Consider the following 22,960-nt stretch of genomic DNA (forward strand, 5'->3'; position numbering starts at 1 on the left):
CTTGCTTTTTGAGATTTTGCCCCCACCTCCTGCAATTTTTTTAAAAATTCTTATTATTTATACTAATATCTAATTCATGCAATGCTCCCAGAACTACTGTTTTAACAAAAGTCATATGATTAAAATAATTAAAGATCATATATTTCAATAACATAAAAATTCATCAGCTGGGGTAGGAGTGGGTGAGTCCTTATTTTTAAAAGACCTGCCTGAAAACCCACTAACCAAGTGTGGATGGGGTGGGGGTGGGGGGCAGCAAATGTAAATCTGAAATCACAGTAACACCTTTATCACAATACTAGTAGCACCCTGTACTTACATAATGTTTAGCAATTTTATAAGGCAGTGTCCCATAAAGGAACTGATTTACCCCTTCCCATCACTTAAGTCATTAAATCCTAACAACCATAGAAAGAAAGTAGTAGTACACCATTTTGTTTTTGGAGAAACTGAAGTACAGAGATACTAAATGACTTGCCCAGCATCATAGAGAAATTATATGGCAGAGGTGGGATTCAAACCCAAAATGCACTTAACCCATATGCTTTTCTGGCTACCAAGAAGCTTCCTTGATAAAGTCTGACAGAAACTGACAGACCATGCCCAGGCACACCCTCCCACTTCCCCCCTGCAAAATCATCGTGCAGGTAAAGCACAACTTCCCGCCTCCCTTTTCCACAAGCTGGTTCTCATACCACCAGCTCACATCTCTTACTCTCATTCTACAGAAGGGGCCTGCAATGCATCAGGCCATCCCTCAGCCACTTCGCCTTACATGGAACTCCCACTTCCCTTTTATCCACAGAGAATGTTTGTATCTTTAAATGTTAAGATAATGTTATTTTTGGAAACCCACTGGGTTCAGACCCAGCAGTATTTACATGAATAAATGAACCAAGCCCACGGACTCATTCATCCTCCCTTGCTCTGCACTCACCTCGCCTGCAATCAGGTCCTTCTGAGATTTATCCCATTTAGATTTAAAAATTCAAACTTTATTTTACTTTTCCTTGGCTAGATATTTTTTTAATTCTAAGATTGGGTGGCAGTGTCACAGGACCAGGTTCTGGTGATAATTATAGCCACAGTTTTTTAAAAGCTCTCTGACTATGTAGCGTGTGTGTGTGTGTGTGTGTGTCTAATGTTTGCAACAAACCAAGAGGTACTTTACAGATGGGAAAGCTGGGTTCAGTGAGGTCTGAAGGCCTCTCGTGATTCTGGGTTCAACCCCAGGGCCAGTTGAAGAAACAGGCCCTTCCCATGCCCCACACTCACTATCCCACCATCTCCTATGCATCACCAGTTCATTAAAGAGGACAGGCAAACATGGTCCTCACCTAAATCTGGCTGCATAACATGGTTTTGCTTTTTGTCTTTCTTTGTTTTAGGTTTTTTTCAGCCCACACGGTTTAATTAAAAATTCAGTTAGTTGCCAGCATTTAAAATTGTTGATTTCATGGTTTCTCACGAAAACTGGGATTTTTCCTGAAAACTCAACAAAATGTGCCAGTGTTGGGCCCGCAGATCTCTGTGTGGGCTAGACTCCATTCATGCTGGCTGCCAAAGCTTCAGGTCCTTGGAGGGGCCACCCATCCTCCCATGATGGCAGAGACACAGAGGCCAAGCAAGGCCTGTACCATTTATCATCCACACACTAGTCTTTTTTAAACCCACATCTCTCTCAATAACAGCTGAGGGAACAAAAGACAAGCTACAAGGCACAGCATCAAGCGGTGAGCACGCCCAGCATATGCATGCATGAAAAGAGGAAGCATATCTGTGCCCAAGCTAACCAAAATTACTCTCGTGTCAAGACCTGCCTACCCCTCTGGAAGCCATCAGGTCTGGGACCCTTGCACCAGGCACTACCCACCCAAGCCACCATAGCCTCCATTTTGACCACTTACCAAGGGTCCCTGCGGACCAAAGAACAGTCACTGCCACTTGGTCATGGCAAGCGTACTGGCTGATGGTGATGTTCTGGGCATCAGCAATCACGTGCTTCCCCACTGGGTTCAAGTATGTGGTACAGTCTAGAGAGTTGGAGAACAAGAACAGTCACATTTAAATTTTTATTTTTTTGGCCCTGGCTAGATGGTTCAGTGGATAAAGCGTCGGGCTGGCGCACCAGAGGTCGTGGGTTCAACCCCTGGTCAGGCACACACGAGACGCAATGAGCTCACAACTAAATGGAACTAAGTATAACAAGTTGATACTTCTCCCTCTCTCTCTTCTATCCTTTCTCCCCCCTCGCTTCTTCTTCTTCTTCTTCTTCTTCTCTCTCTCTCTCTCTCAAATCAATGAAAAAATTAAATTTTATTTTTTATTTCCAAGTTCATCTTCTCAAATTACACACAGCATGTCTGCAGGTGACTAAATCCATTCTGTGTGCCTCAAAAGCATAAATACAACATCAAAAGTTGACTGTTTGGAAAATTATAAGATGCTGAAGTGGGACTTATTTATTGCACCACTATCACCCACACCTTAAGTTAAATTTCAGGACAGTGTTAGAAGGATTTTATATGGGCTAGAGTTTGTGTGTGTATGTGGCATGAAGTTTTTTTACTATTATAACATTTTATCCAAATCAATAATTATTTACCTCAATTCAATCAGTTTTCAGCATTAGAGAGTGATTTGAAACAAAACAATGGCTAAACAATCTGGGTTTGCTTATTTTCAGAAGAAACCTAGAGGGCAAGTTGTCTGGGGAAAAGAAAATGAGGATGTGAATTCATGGGAGAGTGAAGACTGTTAAACAATCCAATTAATAGCTGTAAAGATACTGACTGACTTAGTGATAAGCAAAGCACCTTTAAATGTTAACTAGCCCAAGCCGGTTGGCTCAGCGGTAGAGCGTCGGCCTAGCGTGCGGAGGACCCGGGTTCGATTCCCGGCCAGGGCACATAGGAGAAGCGCCCATTTGCTTCTCCACCCCTCCGCCGCGCTTTCCTCTCTGTCTCTCTCTTACCCTCCCGCAGCCAAGGCTCCATTGGAGCAAAGATGGCCGGGTGCTGGGGATGGCTCTATGGCCTCTGCCTCAGGCGCTAGAGTGGCTCTGGTCGCAACATGGCAACGCCCAGGATGGGCAGAGCATCGCCCCCTGGTGGGCAGAGCGTCGCCCCATGGTGGGCGTGCTGGGTGGATCCTGGTCGGGCACATGCGGGAGTCTGTCTGACTGTCTCTCCCTGTTTCCAGCTTCAGAAAAAATGAAAAAAAATAAAATAAAAAAAATAAATAAAAATAAATGTTAACTAGCATCGGCAAAGGTAAAACCTTTGTTCCCAAACATCATGTGTCATCAAAGACATCCACAACATCCACTAAATCCAGAGTCTGCATTGCTGAAAAACAAAAAAGCCCCAATTCTTTGATTTTGTCTCCGGAAATCGCTCACTGACACCTGTCAATGCAACCACAACTATGCAAACAGCTGTGCCACCTGGTTTTGCTAAATACACCTTTAGGGTCTGCAAGATCCTAAAAAGCTGCCAGGAGCTTCTAGCCAGACTCCAGCTGGAATTTCTGTGAATAGCCACAGGCCCTTCCAGCCACTCCTGCAGGGAGGACCACCAACCACCCACCCCTGGCAGATACCGACTCATAATTCTTATGCTGTTTCATCTCCATTTCTCTCTCAGGGATTAAACTTAAAAACCCTCTTTAGTATTTGCTGCAAAAGGTCTTCAATCCCATCAACCCACCTGTCACCCCTCTGAATTCAGAGTACTTTCCTTTGAGGCGAAGCAGTCAAAGGTGTTTTCTAAGAAACCTGGTGAGTCATGCCCCCTCCCCAAAAAGCCATACTGCACATCTGCCATTTTATGACTAAAAATGATCACTGGATATTCAAAAATTTAAAAGAGAATATTAGAAAAATATTAAAGTCTCCCAGAATCTCCCACCACACATAAGTAATTGCTAATGGAAAGCCTTTTAACATGCACATGATATTCCTTCTCTTAAGTTTTCTTATTAAAATACAACACCCGTACACTACATGCTCCCCTCCACGGTAAAACTCCATCCTCCACCCTGCTCTGTGTCCCACTTTCTTGCCTGACCACATTACGTATACTCCCATCTGTTTCAAAAACAACTACCTGTACATTTCAATATTACTTCTTCTGAAAAGATGTTAATAATTAATAAAACTGAATTTCTGATAAAAAAATTCACTCTCAAAGCACTCAACATGTGTTCTCGGAATGTAGGAGGCAATCTTAGAATAGAAAAGAATATTTTAACACCTAGCTTAATATCCACATTGTATAAGTGAGGAAACTGCATCCTAGAGAGGTCAGCTGGGTGGCATAGGATCCCACCGCTGGCCAGCCCAGAGCCAGTACAGATGGCAACCTCAGGTGCTTGTGCAGCGCTTTCGCCACTTCATCCCCAGAGCAGAGCTTATGACTCAAATGAGTTCTGAGTCAGAAGTATTCAGCCTGAAAAATCCTGGCCGAACCCAGCTTCCCAATATGAAAACAACAAAACCCCATCGCAGTTGTCAAGTTCAAGCATTTTCATTTATGGCGGTCTACAATGAAACAGAAACCTTCCGTTTCAACAGCTCTAAGAAAAGAGAAAATCATGGGGTTTTGTTGTTGTTGTTCATTCCTAGTGCCGAAATTAGCACTCTCCGGCTTTCTGTAAATACAATTATGCAAATAAAAAGTCTAAGAATTAAGAAAATGTATTACAACCTACTCAGGCAGGACCTTCTCAGAGCCCAAAGAAGAAATGAGAAATGCAATGTGAAAGGAGGCACAGAGACCCGTGAAATTTGGTTCTGACTTAACGGCAAGATATTTTCTTTCTTTGTAACATTAAATGGCAAAGGAATAGAAAAATAAGATTTTGTAGTTTAATACTTTTGGTAATTGGTTCTTAGCTATTTCAAACAGAACTAGAAACTAGTTAACTAAGCAGTAACAGGAACTTTCTTGTGAAAGAGAGAAATATCTTTCTCAGTGGAAAACAACGAATGCACTTTGCACAGCCTGGATCCAATTATCAGCAACTCTAACGTTTTGGATTTTGGTTACAAAAAAATTATGCCCAAATGACATTTTGCCAAATGCAACTGAACTTCAGATGTCTCAAAAGTCAAGCTGAGTTACAAATTAAATTCTAATTAAATGCTGAAGAACTGGAAAGAAATAATGACTAAAAGATAGGCACTGGCATACGGGCCCAATATCAGGTCCCATGAAGAAAACAATAAGATACTTTTAGATACTTTTAAAGTCTACAGATATAGAGCCTCTTTCACAAACCCCCATATTAGATTAGAGGGGCAAATACTTGTTTGCAACTGACCAGAAAGTTTTGAACTCTTGAATGTAATACAAGATCTGCCAGGACCAAGAACATACATTAGAAATTAACCTTCTAACTCAAAGAAAGATCCCTTACACATGTCTTTACTTAGCTGAATTAGGTATCATGGACTTGTAAATCTTTCATTAGACTCACAGCATTTACCAAGAACATGCACACATTGCTAACATGAAATGACTGTTTCATATGGAAGTCCTCATTGGTTAACTTCAAGTACCCATGTCAGCAACTGTGGGCATGAATTTGACATAGATACTTGTATCTTAAAATTCTTAGATTGGATACACCACCTGGAAAACCTTGCTTTAATAATGATCATTCTGGAGACCTCATGTGACCTACACCCTTATTTAGTATACAGACTTATCACCCTCTTGAAGAGATGAATCAAATAGGAGTCAAGTTCTTTCTTGTCATCTTTCTCATAAATTATGGTTCATAAGGCAAAAATGCTCACAATTCCATATAAATACCTTCTGGGCCATGCAAGTACAAGATGGGGTTATAATGTACTTAATCAGAAAAAGGACCCTACCTTGCCCTTAAAAATAATTCATCCAGAAAAAGTCATATAGCCTTGAGAGAAAGGGCCAAAAAGGTGCATGTAGTCCAACCTCAATTGGAATAACTTCTATCACTAATAGATATTAATCACTGAGTGCGCCAGCTACCAAGGTGAGCAGTTATAAGCATTACCTTTTTGAAGCCTCAAAATGATGCTGAGAAACACCTTAGATTGGTTTTGCTTACTTTTGTACTTTACATACATTAAACTACTATAGTCATATGCAAAAAAAAATGATGCTGAGGAAGAAATCGTTTTTTTTTTTAGAGTGAGAAAACTGAGGCTTGGAGAAGTCAAATCACCTGCCACAGTTCACAGATACTAAGTGCGAACCCTGGGTTGGAGCCAGGCCCGAGGCAGAGATAGCCAACCAAAGGCCCCGGTCCAATCTGGAACACAGACTCACTTGGCCCACTTTGTGTTTCTGAAACATTTTAAGTAACTGCCAGTATAAAAAAATGTTCATACTAAAAATGCAAATCTCCTACTCTTCTTGGAAACCACTTCTGGCTATTCTCAAGGGGAATTCCTCAAGGCCACAACCCAGCTGGAATGGAGGAGCCTGACCAGACTTGGCTATCTAGTATGCCACAGTCCCCACTACTCCCTAGCATACTGCAGTTGGGTAGCTTTGCTCATGTGTCCCCTGCTGCATTTGCTTTGCTTTTTTTTTTTGACTTAGAGGAAGAGATAAAGGAAGGGAAGGAGGGGGAGGAGAGAGAGAGAGGGAAACATTGATTTGTTATTCCACCCATTTATGCATTCATTGTTGATTCTTGTATGTGCCCTGACCAGGGATCTAACCCAAAACCTCGGCATAGTAGGACAGTGCTCTAATCAACTGAGCTACCAGGCCACAGCTGCATTTTAGGGACATGGCTATATCCTGAAAAAATCAGGGGAGGTCTCAATACACAACTTCTCTAAACACTACAGAGGACTCCTGACCTGCCCCCAATTTTTGAGTGGCTTAATTGAGATTGAGCCGCTTTAGCTGTTGACAAACCTGAGCAGGTTCAGAAAATTCCTTAACCCCAGGACCTGCAGTGTCCTTGAATAAGCATAACTGTAAGCTTTAGATCACTCAAAGGGCTCCATTCTTCAGAGGTCAAGCCAGTTACTTACTGTCATATCTGAAGGTGATGTTGTGCAGCCCACTATTTCTGCTAGCTGGCCCCACTCCCTGTGGGAAAACAAGAAAACAAGATGAGGAATGAAGCCAATTTTTGTTTCTAGCACAGATCCCCATGGAATCAAAACCCACACATGACTGCAGAGACGCAGGGTCATGCCAATCACTGAGCAACACCCTCACTCTTCCCAGCCGCACAGTGCCCCTCTGGCAGCAACACTCCCTCCAGCCCAGGAGATTCTTAACTGCCAGGCCACAGGGACCAAGAGCACTCACTTCCCCTAAGACAACAGGGGCAGGCTGTTCTCTGTTTGGGCCTTAAATAATAATTCATTAACAGTAAAATTGGGAGAGAGACATAAGTTGCCAGCTGGAGCCCTACCAGTTGGATCCGCTTTGAGCACTGATTGGTTATAAAATTCGCCTACCAGACGTTCTTGTCCTAAAGTTCTATTAAGCCACAACAGATAAGCAATTCCTCAAGTCTAAGGAAACAGGTTTCTCATTCCAAGACTAGGAATGAGTGTGGGAACAAGCTGTTACTTTTAATGAGAAAATTCTTCACTACATCCATACCTTTTCTTGGAATATATAGGGTGGGTCATAAAAGAAAAAGAAAGACTTAAAAGGTCTAACTCTAACTCTTGGGGATGTGGCTGTAAGCCATCTGCACTCTTTAACAGCAGGGATAACAACTCCACCAGACTTCCCACTTTAATTACAGCATGCGCACAGGGAGCCCTGGAATCCTCCCGCGGCCCCGCCTTTTCCTAGCCCACCACTTATCCATCATGGGAATGAGTAACTACAGATCTACCAGCTTCGGTTTAACTGTTTCTAAGATAATCCGCAAATGTGCCATTCAGCATTAATTTCAGAATTCTCCAGAATATGTTAATTCTGAAATGCTAAATGATGGGAAAATATTCTAACCACACAGCTTAAGTTTCCACTCAACAAGAGGGATGTTGGGGGAAAACATATGCTGGCAGCCAGGTATTTAATGGGCAATTGTTACACCAAGACACAAAGTACAGAACACTTCTGATGGAGCCCAGGGTCTCAGACCACAACCCCAACACATCCATATGCTACAGGCATGCTCACTCTGCTTACCCTGAAGCCAGGCACACCCGCTGAAACTGGATCCCTGAGCTCAGATGAACATGTGCCTTGGGAAAGCACAGCTGTGCAGAAAGGGATAGACAGGGACACACACCCAAACCATTCTCATTAAAGTGAGGAGTAAGTGGTAACAGAAAATCTAAATCAACATGGCGTACCGGCCCACGATCTCCTGGGGCTCCCCTTCTCCCTGGTCACCCTCCTTCTCTATCTCTCCTCCTACCATCCTCTCTTCCTCCACATACACAATTCCAGAATTTCTCACCTGAATTCAAACACTTTGGAAAGTGTTGTTACTTTATTAAAAGCCTAAACTTTACCATAACTACTTAAAACAGAGGCCAGTCTGTGCAACCAGAGGGTGCCCAACTGCCAGATAGCCAAGACCAGAGGAACACAACCAGGCAGGAGACCAGGAGATAACGCAATCTCCACAACCCTTCAGGAATGCCCAAGGCACCCAAACCACACCCTCTCCTCCCTTACTAACTCCCAGAACATAAATTCACTCACCATCTATTATGAGCCAGACATTATGCTAGGTACAGTGGTGAACAAACTACCCGCTGTTCCTGCCCTCGGGAACCAAGGAGCTCATGCTTTCAAAAGAGAGTAACTAGGTACGTGGATCACACACAGGGCACACAGACAAATCTCAAATTATACCCAGCCCTACGAGAACTCTCAGTGTAGATGGCACAAGATATGCATACAGAGGAAAAGAGCCAGCCATAAAAAAGATACAGATATGAAATGCCACAGGCAGCACCTCAATAAGGAGGAACAAAGGGTAAGGATGACCTAGATCAGAAGCTTAAAACAAAGAACGATAACTGAGCTGGAATGGAGAGAAAAGGAGAGCATCCTCCAGTTGGATACCAAAGGAAAACAGCTTCAACTATTTTTTTAAAAAAGATAGTTTGGCCTGATCAGGCAGGCACAGTGGATAGAGCATTGGGCTGGGAAGTGGAGGGCCCAAGTTCGAAACCCCAAGGTCACCAGCTTGAATGTGGGCTCATCCAGCTTGAAGGTGAGGTCACCAGTTTGAGCATGGGATCATAGACATGACCCCGTGGTCGCTGGCTCGAGCCCAAAGGTCGCTGGCTCGAGCCCAAAGGTCGCTGGCTTGAGCCTAAGGTTGCTGGCTTGAGCAAGGGGTCATTCGGTCTTCTGTAGCCCCCCTAGTCAAGGCACATATGAGAAAGCAATCAATGAACAACTAAGGAGACTAAGGAGCCACAACAAAGAATTGATACTTCTCATCTCTCTCTCTTCCTGCCTCTCTGTCCCTATCTGTCCCTCTCACTCTGTCTCTCTCTCTGTCAAAGAAAAAAAAAAAAGTTTGTATGACTTTCCCCTGGGACCTTCTGAAGCCACGCAGAAGCACTTTTCAAAAAGGGAAATGCAGTCCATTTAACAGCATGCTCTAAGACAGTGGTCCCCAACCTTTTTTGGGCCACAGACCGGTTTAATGTCAGAAAATATTTTCACGGACCGGCCTTTAGGGTGGGATGGATAAATGTATCACGTGACCAAGACAAGCGTCAAGAGTGAGTCTTAGACGGATGTAACAGAGGGAATCTGGTTATTTTTAAAAAATAAAACATCGTTCAGACTTAAATATAAATAAAACGGAAATAATGTAAGTTATTTATTCTTTCTCTGTGGACCGGTACCAAATGGCCCATGGACCACGCGGCCCAGGGGTTGGGGACCACTGCTCTAAGGTACAAGAACTCCGGTAACCAATCACCTTATTTGTAGGGCTCTTGTCAGCTTTTCATTTGTTTCTTGTCCTCCCTGTATTTCTATTGCAACATATAATCATTAGGCACTTGCAACGAGCAATGCAATGTGAAAAGGAGCCTGATACAATAAGATGTGCTATATCTATATCATTCATACAAGAACCTAAATCCTTCCAAACAAAGTCTCTGTGATATGTATGGAGCTGTTCCGAATGAATTGAGCATTTCACCTTGACCCAGATGGGCTGGGCACTTGGCCCTGAACCAGACCTGGGTTCTAACCTCAAGAGACTTTGGCCACCGAGGTGATCGCCTAATGTGCAAACCTGCCCTCATTCCTTTGCTCCAAGCCCACCACAAGATTCCTGTCCCTCCTCAATTATTCCTGATGTGGCACTGCTTCCTACCTTCTTCCAAATCCCTCTGGGCACTGCACTACAGCTCAGCACTTTCTTGAGCACTTCCATGTCCCCAGAATGCCCTTCCTATCACCTGAATCCTGCTCCCCCATGGGCTTCCTACTTTAGTCTAGCTCCTATCACACTTGTGTTCCTGGTAAATCAACCTGCAACTACACTCACTTGATGCAAGCACAATAATTCCACTGGCATGGCATGTCTGCTGATGCAGATTTAAAACGGTAATTCTAATTCCACAGAAAATTAGGTACCAAAAGACCTTGTGACCATCCAAGCCTAGTCATGAAGTTTGAAAGCAAGAGATACTCTCACATGTACCAGCTCTTGCATGTACTGTAAAGACCCTTCCCTCTCGGAAGCCAGAGTGCATGCCTTCTTAGTACAAGTATCAGATAGATGCATCCACCCAGCTGTCCTCAGCTCACACCCAAATAATGCTTCCACTGCCTCAGAGCACTCAAAGCCTGAGAAACGGTAAGCCCAGACTAGCCCACAGAGCACTACTGCTTCCTTTTCACTTTGTGGAAGACAGAATAACAGCACCCCAAACATGCCCACATCATAATCCTCATAACCTTATATGTTACTTTACATAGCAAAAAAAACTACGTAGATGTTACTAATTTTAAGGATCCTGAGATGAGGACACTATCCTGAATTATCCAGGTGGGCTCAACGTAATTACAAGTGTCTTATAAAAGGGAGACAAAAAGGACAATCAGAAGAAGATGTGATCATGGAAGCAGAAGACAGAGAGAGAGAAAGAGAGGCGCTGGTTTAAAGATGCAATGCTACTGGTTTTGAAGATGAAGGAAGGGGCTAATAAACCAAGGAATGCAGGCAGCCTCTAGATGCTGGAAAAGGCAGGAAATGGATTCTTCCTGAGTGACTCCAGAAGAAATCAGTCCTGCCAAAACCTAGATTTCAGCCCCATAATACTCATTTTGGAATTTTGACTTCAAAAACTTCAAGATAATAAATTTATGCTGTTTAAGCCACTAAATCTGTGGTAATTTGTTACAGCAGCAATTGAAAGTTAATACAGTACACACAGATAATTACAGCTGCAATATGGAGGAAAGAGATCATGATGTCACACTGCCATGAGCTGTCCTCTCCCTCCCACACACACCCACAGCAGACTGGTCACCTGTCTCTGCACTCTCTCCCACCTTGGCTGCAGGCAGACACAGAACACTCGTCTATTAGAGCTGCTGCTTATTCTGCCATCCTGGATAGAGGCTTCTGTGGGCCAGCCTGGGGCTTGTCTGGGGTTAGAAGAGTGGTTAACAGAATAGGCTTTCAGAGTTGCAGATTTGAACACAATCTGCCACTGTGTGACCTTAGGCAAGCTTCTAAACCTTCCTGAGCCTCACTTCCCTGCGCTACATATAAAGTGCTTGAATAAACTTCCTGAAGGGCTCAGCATGGGGGCTATGTGAGATGATACATATCCAGTGCTCTGCACAGCATCTGACACACATTGAAATGGTTATTTCACCATTCCTGAGAGGATTCCTGCCCTAATAAACAGGATCTCCTACAAGGAGATACATGAGGCAGACAGGGGAATGCTCACAGGAAGTAGCATCTTCAGATACAATCTGTCTCCAGCATCCAGACCTTGGGGGTGTGGTGGGGGATGAGGCAAACAGGTGGTAGAGGGCACTGACCACCAGAGTAAGGAATGTACTCTGCTAATGGTCTTGGGAGCTGGGCACCCCAGGGACTCCATCACTGATAAGTGCTCAGGTTGGGCCAGATAGGGAGAAAGGAGGCAAAAGGCTAAGTGATCAGGGTACTCCCCGGCCTCCCCACGAACAGCCCTGGCATGTAGTCAGCCCTTCATAAATATCAGTTTTCTGTCTGAATTAATGAATTCACAATTTAGCCAGGTAATACATACACAGAACCCAGAGGGACCTCACTTGGTATGACAGGGTGATTTATGGGCTTAGAATCAAAGCCCAAACTAAGAATACAGATAAGGCAATTTACAAAGCCCGTCAACAGCTTTGGAAACTGTTCTTCAGAAAACAACTTCCAAACTTCTATGTACTAAACCCGTTTTGATATTTAATAAGCTGATAATTAAGAATACTTGTTTGCTGCCTGTTACTTAAAAACTATAAATGCCAATGTTGTGGCCACAGGGTGTCACATTCTTAGTTCATTAACCATCCCATTGCTGCACTAAAGGCAGTTTATAATTTACTCCAACGTGAGCGGAGAAGCCAGCCCCAGGTGCCTGGAGCTCTGCTGTGAGCACTATGGTAAGCAGGGACGAAGGCAGCCAATGGGGGCATAATGGAGAAAACATCTTTTACTCAGGAAGGAGAAGGGAGGGGATAACCCTTAAGTGCTCTGAAGAAAAAAATTCAAAAGGCAAAAATACATATCATGCTCTACCCATATGGCAAAAAAGCCAAGGCCAGGACACAGAGAGAGCCCCGGGAGGTATCCCACAGGGCAGCTAGCATCCCCCAGGGGCCATCAGACGTCCAGTTTCCTGAGGGGCCCTTGGAGATCTTGGGCCATTTGAAAACACCAACTTCCCAGAGCATCATTACCAGTCCAGCTCCAAGATAGTTTTAACTGCCATTTTGAAAAAATGCATTTTGAAAAGGACTGTGCTAATTATAGTGCTCCCTTTGAGAATGGAAGGCAGGCCAGACAGCAAGGTTTAACTAAGACTGCCTTCCAATGAAGGAACTTCCACAAAGCTGGTCATGTTTTAGTGAACTGACCTTGGGTGAAATTTATATAAAGGTATTTGTCAGAAGAACTGAAAAGGATGGGGTTTTTTACAGCTACATTGAGTAACTAATTAAAACTAAGTCCAATTCTCTATTTTCCATAACATTTCCTCCATCTTAGGTTACCAGTGTGTCGACGAGATTAAAAGACAAGACAGCTCTGTGAAACTTAAACAATGGGACAGGCGCTTTCTGTCTATGACCAGTGGACAAGGTGAGGGCAAGAAGCAGACCATGGGGTCAATGTATTCCGTGCAGGTTCAGATGGTTTATAAATGAAGACAGATCCCACTTACTTCAGTTCAAACCTTTAACTTAAAAAAAAAAAAAAAAGTCAGCAAAGGCAGAGAAGCCCCAGGTGATGTAAGCCGAGATGAATGCTGGCAAACCCAAAACACAAGGAAAATAAATCACTAAGCCAGCTTGCGCCTGGATCTATTCAAGATATTCGCTCCACATTCCGGGGAGCTGTTCTCTCTCACTCCCCTTCTAGATGCAACCAGCTTCAGAAACAAGGGTGCCAGCCAGCTGTCCGATTTGGGGAGGTGAGCTCTTGGATGTCTAGTGGGGAACACACAAGCTCTGGGGGAGTGCCGGTGGGTTCCCACCAGCAATTACCACGTCAGCCCAAAAAGACCCAGAGATCTTAAGCTAATTAGAGAGATTTGCTCAAGGAGGTAGGAAATCGCTGCTCCAAAGCATCGCCTGTGCACCAGACCAGAGCCGTAATCATGATTCATCTCTGACATGTTGCTAATCAGCACACACATGTTCCTAATTTCACGCTCCCCAAAGGAAAGCTGAAGGGACAATTGTTTCTGAGCTCTAACATGGAGCCAACCAATGCCAAGTTTCCATGTGTCCTACTTATCAAACTGAGAGCTGAGTTTTCATCTAAGCTTCTTCTCACTAGTCCACCTTCCTCGCCCCACCCCACCAGGAAACCCACTCACTAACGATAAAGAGATGTTGGAGCATTTATGAGTTGCTGCTCAGATATCTTCTTCTTTTTTTTTTTTTTAGTTGAGATAGATCTAACTGACATAAGTTTAAGGTATACAATGTTTGATATGTTTATATATTATAACATGATAGCAACTTTTCTACATGGTGGTAGCCTACATGGAATTTAATATATTTTAAAATGTCCTTCCCTGCTCCAGACTTTTTGATTTTCATATTACTTTGCCATGGGAAGCCCAGAGATACACACACATACATACACTCACATGCACACAAACACACGTTGACTTTTCCCGTGTTTAAAAACAAGAAATCTCTGCAGCCTCCTTGGTTTTCACAGAGCAAGAAAGCCCAAGTACTTTGTCCATGGAATCTGTTAAGGATCTGGGCTGTGTGTGCTTCCGAGGCTGATACTCACAAATAGACTGGGTCGTTCCACTTTTCCAATTCTTAAAACGTTAAAAGCAAGCTGTAAAACATGCCTCTGGACGGAGAGCCAGACCTTTCCCCTCCGCTGCACACACCACTCCCATCCACCCAAATGAGAACCGCATGTTGGAGAACTGGCATCTTAAAGGTAACAGTCAACCCATCTGCAGTTTCCAAAGCACAGACAGACAACTCACAGACAGATTAACCAGCTTTCTGTAAATACTGGGTGGGAAGAGAACAACCAACCACCCAAACACCCACCCTCCCAGTAAAACAGCTCCCTGCTCCTCTCACTTAGCTATTAAAGGCATTTACAAAGACTTCACTCCAGAGTATCTTCCTGCTAGGGCAAAATAGTGATTAGACAATAGAGAAAAACTTAAAGCTATAAACATGATTGTTATGCCTAAGCTCAGAGGAAATGTTCAGATCAAAACAAAATTACAATAAAAAGCTTTAGGACCACACAGAGAGTGTGCACTGAATTGTGCAGACTTCAAATACTGTTTCCGAGGCCCAGGGACGGAGTCTCCAAGTGCTGTATCACATCTGGAATTCTGCTTTAACAGCACAAATGCCTGCAGAAATGGGGGATTGTGATGTTGCCATGGGGACCCAGCTTCCTCCAGGCAGGCAGGTCCCCAGTGTGCCCCAAACATGTGCTTCCTTCAAGGTGGATTTCACATATTTTGAAATTATGGAAGTCCGCCCTTTTAGGTTTTAGTGCTAATCGAAACATCACAGGCTTTGCTAGAAAGCAAGGCAACCCCTCTGTCAGCCTATTATTTCTGTCCACATGGTGGTCTTATACAGAAAAGTCTCCTTAAAATAACAGTGGGAAGCAGCAAGTCAACATTAGACCCCTTTTCAAAAGTTATTTGTGGTTCACCCCCTCCCCCTCGAAGGGAGACGGGCTTCAAGCATCCTTTTTAAACTCTTGTTCTCTGGCAGCAAAAATTCAAGTGAATCCACCTGTTCACTAAACTGCCTCCCATTGTCCGCCTACGGGAGGGACTCCAGCAGGACTCGGGCTCCACAGGCACCAGGAATGAGACACTGATGTCATCCTAACAGGGGCTACCAGCCAAGGCAGGCATTCATTTTTAATTGTTGATGACCCTGTTGTTGTGAAGGGGAAAGAGTTCCTAGAACCCATACGTAAATCCTTTCAGAAATATTCCTAATCCAGTTTTCCTCCAAAACGTCTCTTCCACGAGTTGGGTACATTCCCAGAGCTCCCCGAGGCGCCTGAGGGCTTCACAGGTCCCAGGTCCAAAGCGATATTTAGACATGAAGAATCCAGAAACCCCACTTAGTAATGAGGGAGTGCAGCTGGGCTTCCCTAGCATGCAACCCCTACAAAATACCCTTCCAGATGTGAATTCAGATAACCACACCTGCGATGTACTGCCCTCGGTACGGGCCGGTGCCTCCATCACTCTTCATCCTGCCCCAGTCCTACCTCCCTAAGGCCCCAGCTGGCTCAAAATAGTGATTAAGACCCTCGTCTCTTTCCCTAAGGAGCATTCTCCCATCAGTTCTGACTGAGATGTTCCAAGCACAAAAAACGGTGACCCTTCTAATATGCATCTACCTCTGCAAGGGTGGGCCTTTCCCAGATTTCCTGGGGGAGGATGGAATCGGCCATCCAGAGGTGAAGTGACAGTGGCCAAACCCCATAGGCAGATGGAGAGGGGTCAGGCCTCCACGTTTTCAGCCCTGCTCTGGCTCAGTATGACGTCTTGATTGAACCATTTCTATTTAGTTTCTTAGATACCACATCCCAAAATGTCCCTCTCCGATGCAGCCAGGTTTGTGAACATGTATCACTGTGTGTTCACATGCACCCAGCCACACTGCAAAAAGAAAAGAAAGAAAGGAAAAAAAGCACCAGGAAGTCAGCAGCTCCAGCTCCAGGTGTTAACACTTAGCGCATCCTGCCCGGCCCCCTCCAGCTTGGGGCTGGCTGCCTGGGAGCCGGACACAGCAATTAGTCCCTTCCCTGGCCGGCTGCCTTTGTCCCTTCACTAACATCATTAGTGTCTGACTTCCTGTGCACAACAGGGCCTCCCGGAGGGCAATCGCCCGCTGACCTGGGCAAGGCATTAGACTTCCTTTGTCAAAGACCTCCAATGTTAACAAGCATGTGAACAAGCTTCTCCGCCCCTGCGCCCCACCATAGCCAGCCACCCCTCCAGCCCACCAAATTCTCAAGGGGCAATTCCCAATAGCCTTGGTTCTCCCAGACTCTTGGGAATCTGAGTTGCTGGAGAGAAATATGAAGTCTCCTAGTCACTTCCCAGAGTCATTCCCCTACAAGCACAAGCCGCTCCCATCTCTGAGTGTCTGACAGTTACCAGGGCTATGTCACCTGCCCGGCATCAATGAGGGTGAAAATGAACAGAGTTGAAGGTGCTCAGGCAACATGAATCAGGCTGTGCCACATCCAGCCTGGTGCCTCCATAAGCACAGGTGTCCCATTCACATGTGCTCTTGGGCTGAAGTGCAAGAGGTAAAGGATGTGCTGAAGGCCTGAGTAGTACCCCTGAGACTTTTGAACACTGAGCAGATCTGAGAGTGGGGAGAGCGTGAGCTGTGATGTAGCCGCAGCCGTCAGTAGTACTCTCACCACCAGGGTCACAGTCCCTGAAATCCCTCACTCACCCTGTGCATCCTTCCCAACAGAGGGCCTCAGCGGTTTATTTGGGGACACAGATGCCTTTGAGTACCTGGTGAGAGTTAGGGCACCCACACAAGTTTGCACACAGTATTTCAGGAAGCTTCTGGATCCCTGAAATTCATCCAGGCCCCTCCCCTGCCTGCCCTATCAATAGCCAGGTAGCTTAACAGCAGGTCTGTAGAAAGACATCGTGAGTGGTTTAGTGATCAGAGGGAAATTTGGGCAATTAAAAAAATTTAAATGGTAGAGAGCAAGCCAGTTGAAAGTAAAATCTGTTTTAAATAGAACTCTAGATTAAGGCCTCAACTGTAATCCTTTATAGGCTGTATTTATTACAACTCAGTAATGAACATTTTGTCCAAGGTGTTGGGACTCATGAACTTTTACAAAGTAGCAATATAAAAGGCAGCTACTTCTGCTGTTAAGCACATGAGTCCATTATAAGAGACTAGGTTATCACTTTTCAGATCACAGGTGACAAATTTCATGCCTGCAGTCAGTTTCAATGAATCAAGTTAAAAAACAAACTATAGTGTGGCTAATTCTTATTCCTTTTCCCCATTTTTGAATGGGAACGGACATACTTAGAGTACACAGGAGACAGAGAGGGCAGCTGATTTTCCCACTCCTGCTCAGTAACTGCCTCCCAGTCTATGTTGCTTGTGGCCAACAAAGAAAATCAGGTTAGGTCTTGGATGTACTGTGAAAATATCTGCCAAGAGCCACTATGGAAGATAATCTAGAACTCCAATTTTCCAAAATGAAGAATAAGCTATGACTTTGACTTCTCCAGACATACCAACACTCATTTCAAGTTTCAAAAATAATATGTTGGTAGACAGAGGAAGGACACCACTGCTTGCATGATGCCAACCCCCCAACCTCACAAGTTTCAAAGGGTAAATCACTTCACTATTGGTTCTGATATTTATCGTTTGCCAAAGTAGTTTTAAAATAGTAGGAATCGGAAGGATATATTCAAGCACTAATGATCTCTGCAACTTTAGGTCTCCCCACTTTTTTGGATGGAAGCCAGCAGTATGCCCTTAAACCATAAGCAATAAATCTAGAAGACTTTTTTTCTAATTTCCCAATGATACCACATGGAATTCCCATTAAAGCACACATAGGCTAAAGCACACATAGGCAAATGCACACACAATGACATACCAATTAAATCATTGTGTGATTCAGGCCAGGAAATAATTGTGTTTGCCAAGAAGTATTCAGCTTTTTAAAAAATTTCCTTGAACAGCTAAAATGTCATTCTGGGAAGGAGGGCAGAGAATGATGTAAAAATAAGGTATGGCTACCTTGGTCAATTTCAGATTTAGATTAAGTGTTCCCTGTGGGTAAAGGAGGCAGTGCAGAGTTCCCAAGAATGACGGTCTCCCTGCACTCCCTCCCTCTCTGAGGTCTCCTGGCATGATGGGTATAGCGAGATAAATTCACATGAGGCAAACAGGCAAACGGAACAGCAGGCAGGAGCACACTTCCCCCTGATGAAGTGGCCTCAGTGGGTTTCTGTTCCTCTCCAATGGGGCTGAGGTAAGCTAATGGCACTCACAACCTTCAGGTTAGGTGATAGGAAGAAATTAATGCACCTGTTCCCTTCATTAGGATTCCCCATGGAGAAATGTTTACAAAATCAAAGCAATATGATGCAAATAAATGAGAAGCCTGTAACATTTTGTCATGAAGTTAGAATGAAACAGAGACTTATCAGAAAAGATTAAAAGCAGTGATTAGGTATTTTAAAAAAGAAAATAAGGGCAGTCCAAAGGTTCTGGTTAAAATGATTTCAAACTAAGACTGAGGAGCTGGGTGCTGGGCCAACATGAGGCCCAGCTGTCAGGCCAGTAGCACTGCTTTGTGGGTCACCACGCCAGTGCAGTCACAGGTCACTGAGGGAAAACCCGACAGGCCTGCGCAGCCCAGGGCACAGAGGGCAGGGGGCTGGGATATGTACCATGTTGTGTCTGCCACTTCCCCAACTGCCCACAAGGGGCGCAATCTTCAGAGGTTCTCCAAGAGAGAATCCTATGAATGGGTTTTCAAGTTTCTAAGAAAATTGTAAGCTTTTCTTTTGAAGAGGATTTTTTTTTTTTAATTTTTATATATATAATAAATTTAAGGCAAAGGAAAGGCAGGAGCTCATCATGGGCAAAAAAAGAGAGCACAAGAGGAGCCCCAGGGAGGAGGTGGCCTGGACGGGGCAAAGGGCAAAGACAATTCATTTTAACTCTGGGAAGGTGACAAGTGGGCTGCAAATGATACTGAGATGGGGGATAAGATGGTGGGAAGATGGGGGTTCAGTCCCATGCCCCTTCCTTGGGTAAGTGTGTGGTGACATCATCTAAAGTCAAGAGAAAAAGAGGGAGAATTGCCTGAAGAGAGCAACAAATGTGAAATCTTCAGGTCAAAGAGCGAACAATAAATCAGTGCCTTGGGAAGTTTGTCCAACTGTGGTCCTGAATATAACTGAAACCTTGCGCAACCTGGTGATTTAGCTTTTTTCCAGGGAAGCTCAGCTCTTCTGGTGTTGACATCATAGGTGAAGGGTTGGGTTCATCCAAAGGTGGAGAGAGGGCAAATGGTGATAAAACTTTAGGAGAACCTTCAACAGACAGTGGACTCTACTCTGGGGACACGGGACAAGAGCACGATGGCATGGCAGGCAGTGAAGCAGTGGCCAGGCCCATTTCAGGGCAGTAGTAATGAGGGCTGGAGAATCAGCTGGATCGATGCATAAAAATCAGTGGCTCCAATACAGGGGTTGACAAAATTTTTTTGTGCAAAGCCAGATAGTATCTTAGGCTTGATGTCCATTTGGTCTCTGCCACCACTACTGAAATGCAGGTCACAGTTCTCTAAGCTCTGCCCTAAGAAGGCAAAGTCAGAAACCGGGATGACTGAAACCAGTACAGGGTGGAACAAAAGGAGGCTTATCATTGTTTGTATGGAAAACACAATAATTAATAAATAATACTATAAGAATAAACTCTGTGTTTCACATACTCACAATTGTAAATCTACTCTTGCCCCCACCTTGCTTTGTGGCCGTAGTCAGATACAAATGATGACAGGCACTAGAGCAATGCCACCAAAGTGTGGTGAGCATTTGTTACCACTGATATAAAAACAAAGAGTAAGAGTAAGCATTTAGAAACTTTTATAGCAAATTGAAATAGTAATTTTATGTATATTCAATCTAATAATTAAAAGACAAACCTTATATTCTGGAAAAAAAAATTAAGACAAAGGAAACAAGTGCAAAGAAGAATATGAAAATCTTTCCTCATCAGCAATACTGTATTAGATACATACTTCAAAACTGCTAAGAGACAAGATCTTAAATGTTGTAAACACAGAAAAGAAATGACAATTATGGACATGACTGAGGTAATAGCTAATGCTATGATGGTTGCCACACTGAAATATATAATAAATGTATCAGACCAACGCTCTCTACACCTCAAAACTACACAATACATCTCAATTTCTTTAAAAAAAGAAAATCCTCCCTAAGCTTTCTCCCCTCCCCATCATTTTGAAGACTTTTCCAGACTGTCTCTATTGCATGGATCACATGGACTATGGCTTGACATAAGTAAGATTCTAATATACCAAACATTTGTTCTGACAAATCTCTACCAGCTAAGTAAGTTCCTTTTGGGAGAGATATGTGGGACCCATTGAAAAATATCAAAAAGATCCTAATGAGGTGAGAATTAGGGCCAATGGGCCAGTTTCTAGGGGTCAGTCCAGCGATCTCCAATTAGCCACCATCTCTACTATTAAAAAGTAAAGCAGGCCAGGCCCTGGCCAGTTGACTCAGTGGTAGAGTGTCAGCCCAGTGTATAGAAGTCCCAGGTTCGATACCCGGCCAGGGCACACAGGAGAAGCACCCATCTGCTTCTCCACTCTTCCCCCTCTCCTTTCTCTCTCTCTCTCTCTCTCTCTCTCTCTCTCGTCCCCTCCCACAGCCAAGGCTCCACTGGAGCAAAGTTGGCACTGGCGCTGAGATGGCTCCATTGCCTCCACCTCAGGCGCTAGAATGACTCCGGTTACAATGAAAAAACACCCCAGAAGGGCAGAACATCACCCCCTAGTGGGCTTGCCGGGTGGGTCCTGGTTGGGCACAGGTGGGAGTCTGTCTCTGTCTTTCCACTTCTCACTTCAGAAAAATACAAAAAAAAAAAAAAGTAAAGCAGGCCCTTTCACCTGTTCTAAAGGAACAGGACAGAGGTATCAAGAAGGTTTCTCGGTGTGCAGTGCACATTTGTTGGTATCTCAGGAGGTTTCCTCCTAATGTATCTTGAATGCTATTACATAGGGCAACCATATTACTAAAATTTATCCTATGTTTTTTATAATTGCACAAATTTAGGGGATTTTATGATTAGTTGGTTGGTCTCATGTTAAAAACAGAACAGTATAAAACTGAAAGGTAAACTTGCAAACTCAGGCTGAAACACCTTCCTCCTACACAGGAGCCACGTCACAGCCTTGTGGGAACCTGGGGAGCGGGGCTCCACCTCTTCAGAACCAGGCTGGCTGGGAGAACATCTGTGTGGGCAGATTCTACAGAGCAGGCTGGGGAAACAAAACAATTTTCTAAAAATTATAAATTCCATTTTGCGATTACAATCACAATGCACATGTAGCCTGGTATTATTGAAGGAGAAAGAATGATGTCTCTTCAAAAACTGAGCTTGATCTAAAAGCAGTATTTATACCCTGAGGTCCTCACCTCATTTACTCATGAACAACCTCAGCTGATGCCCCAGAATTTATCAACAGATGTCTCAAGGGCTAGAAATATGCTTTACATTGGGAAGGCCACTTTGAGTGACTGAGAGTAAGGCTCCTCCAGGAGTTTACAATTCATTTTGGAAAACAAAGGTAAAAAACATAAATTTAGAGTCCATAATGTTGTACCTTATAAAATGAATGTGCTAAGTGATGCAACTGAACTCCAAGGGAAATAGGATTTCAGAGAAAGGGCTGTAAACAGAGGAAGGCTCATCAAGAAGTGTCTTCACAGAAGGAGCAGGCCTCTAGCTGGACCCCAGGACCTCACCAGTGTGGGAGGGGGAAGCCATTTTAAGCAAATACAAACTCATAGAACACTTGCAACAACTGCACTGCCCACATGGTAAGCATTCAGTAAAGGGCTGCTTCTCCTCAGGATGAATCAGACCCAACACCCTCATCCCTTCCCCAGCAAACACCCCTACCTCTGAAAGCATGGGCATCACAGGGGCAGGATAGACAAGAGGCTCAGTTTTGCACATAGTGCACCCTGGAGTCTGGCAAGACCCGAACAAAGTGGTCTTTACAGATGAGGGCATAAGCCTGACTTGGCAGGCAGGACTTCGGGGGAAGGTCCCTGATCCAGGACAAAGGTGGCAATAGGCCAGGCTGAAGGTGAGAAGAAAAGAAAGAGGCAATAAAATAGCAGTTTCAAAGGATGAACCAAAAGGACCCGATGTTGAATCAAAGAGATGAGTCAGACCACAGGGCCTGCAGACTGGAGGTGCGGCTGATAAAACAGAAAAGACTGGTGCTGAGGTCTCATTCCACTCCTCCTCGTGTTTTGTTTTGTATTTTTCTGAATCCCGCATGCGCCCGACCAGGATCCACCCGGCATGCCCACCAGGGGGCGATGCTCTGCCCATCTGGGGCATAGCTCTGTTGCATCCAGAGCCATTCTAGCACCTGAGGCGGAGGCCAAGGAGCCATCCCCAGCGCCCGGGCCATCTTTGCTCCAATGGAGCCTCGGCTGCGGGAGGGG

The 22,960-nt window shown here is 44.3% G+C and overlaps 1 protein-coding gene across 3 annotated transcripts in view; it reads right to left on the minus strand.

Annotated features, from left to right (window-relative positions):
• Positions 1–22,960, minus strand: part of IL17RD (interleukin 17 receptor D) — a 64,998-nt gene that overhangs the window by 14,244 nt on the left and 27,794 nt on the right. For all 3 annotated transcript variants that reach the window (XM_066244527.1, XM_066244526.1, XM_066244525.1), the window contains exons 2-3: positions 7,034–7,091; positions 1,908–2,033 (exon numbers count right to left, since the gene is read on the minus strand). In XM_066244527.1, the coding sequence (XP_066100624.1) occupies positions 1,908–2,033; positions 7,034–7,091 (184 nt within the window). The remainder of the gene's footprint in view (positions 1–1,907; positions 2,034–7,033; positions 7,092–22,960) is intronic.

The sequence above is a fragment of the Saccopteryx bilineata genome, chromosome 10 (genome assembly GCF_036850765.1).
Source record: "Saccopteryx bilineata isolate mSacBil1 chromosome 10, mSacBil1_pri_phased_curated, whole genome shotgun sequence".
Classification (NCBI taxonomy): domain Eukaryota; kingdom Metazoa; phylum Chordata; class Mammalia; order Chiroptera; family Emballonuridae; genus Saccopteryx; species Saccopteryx bilineata.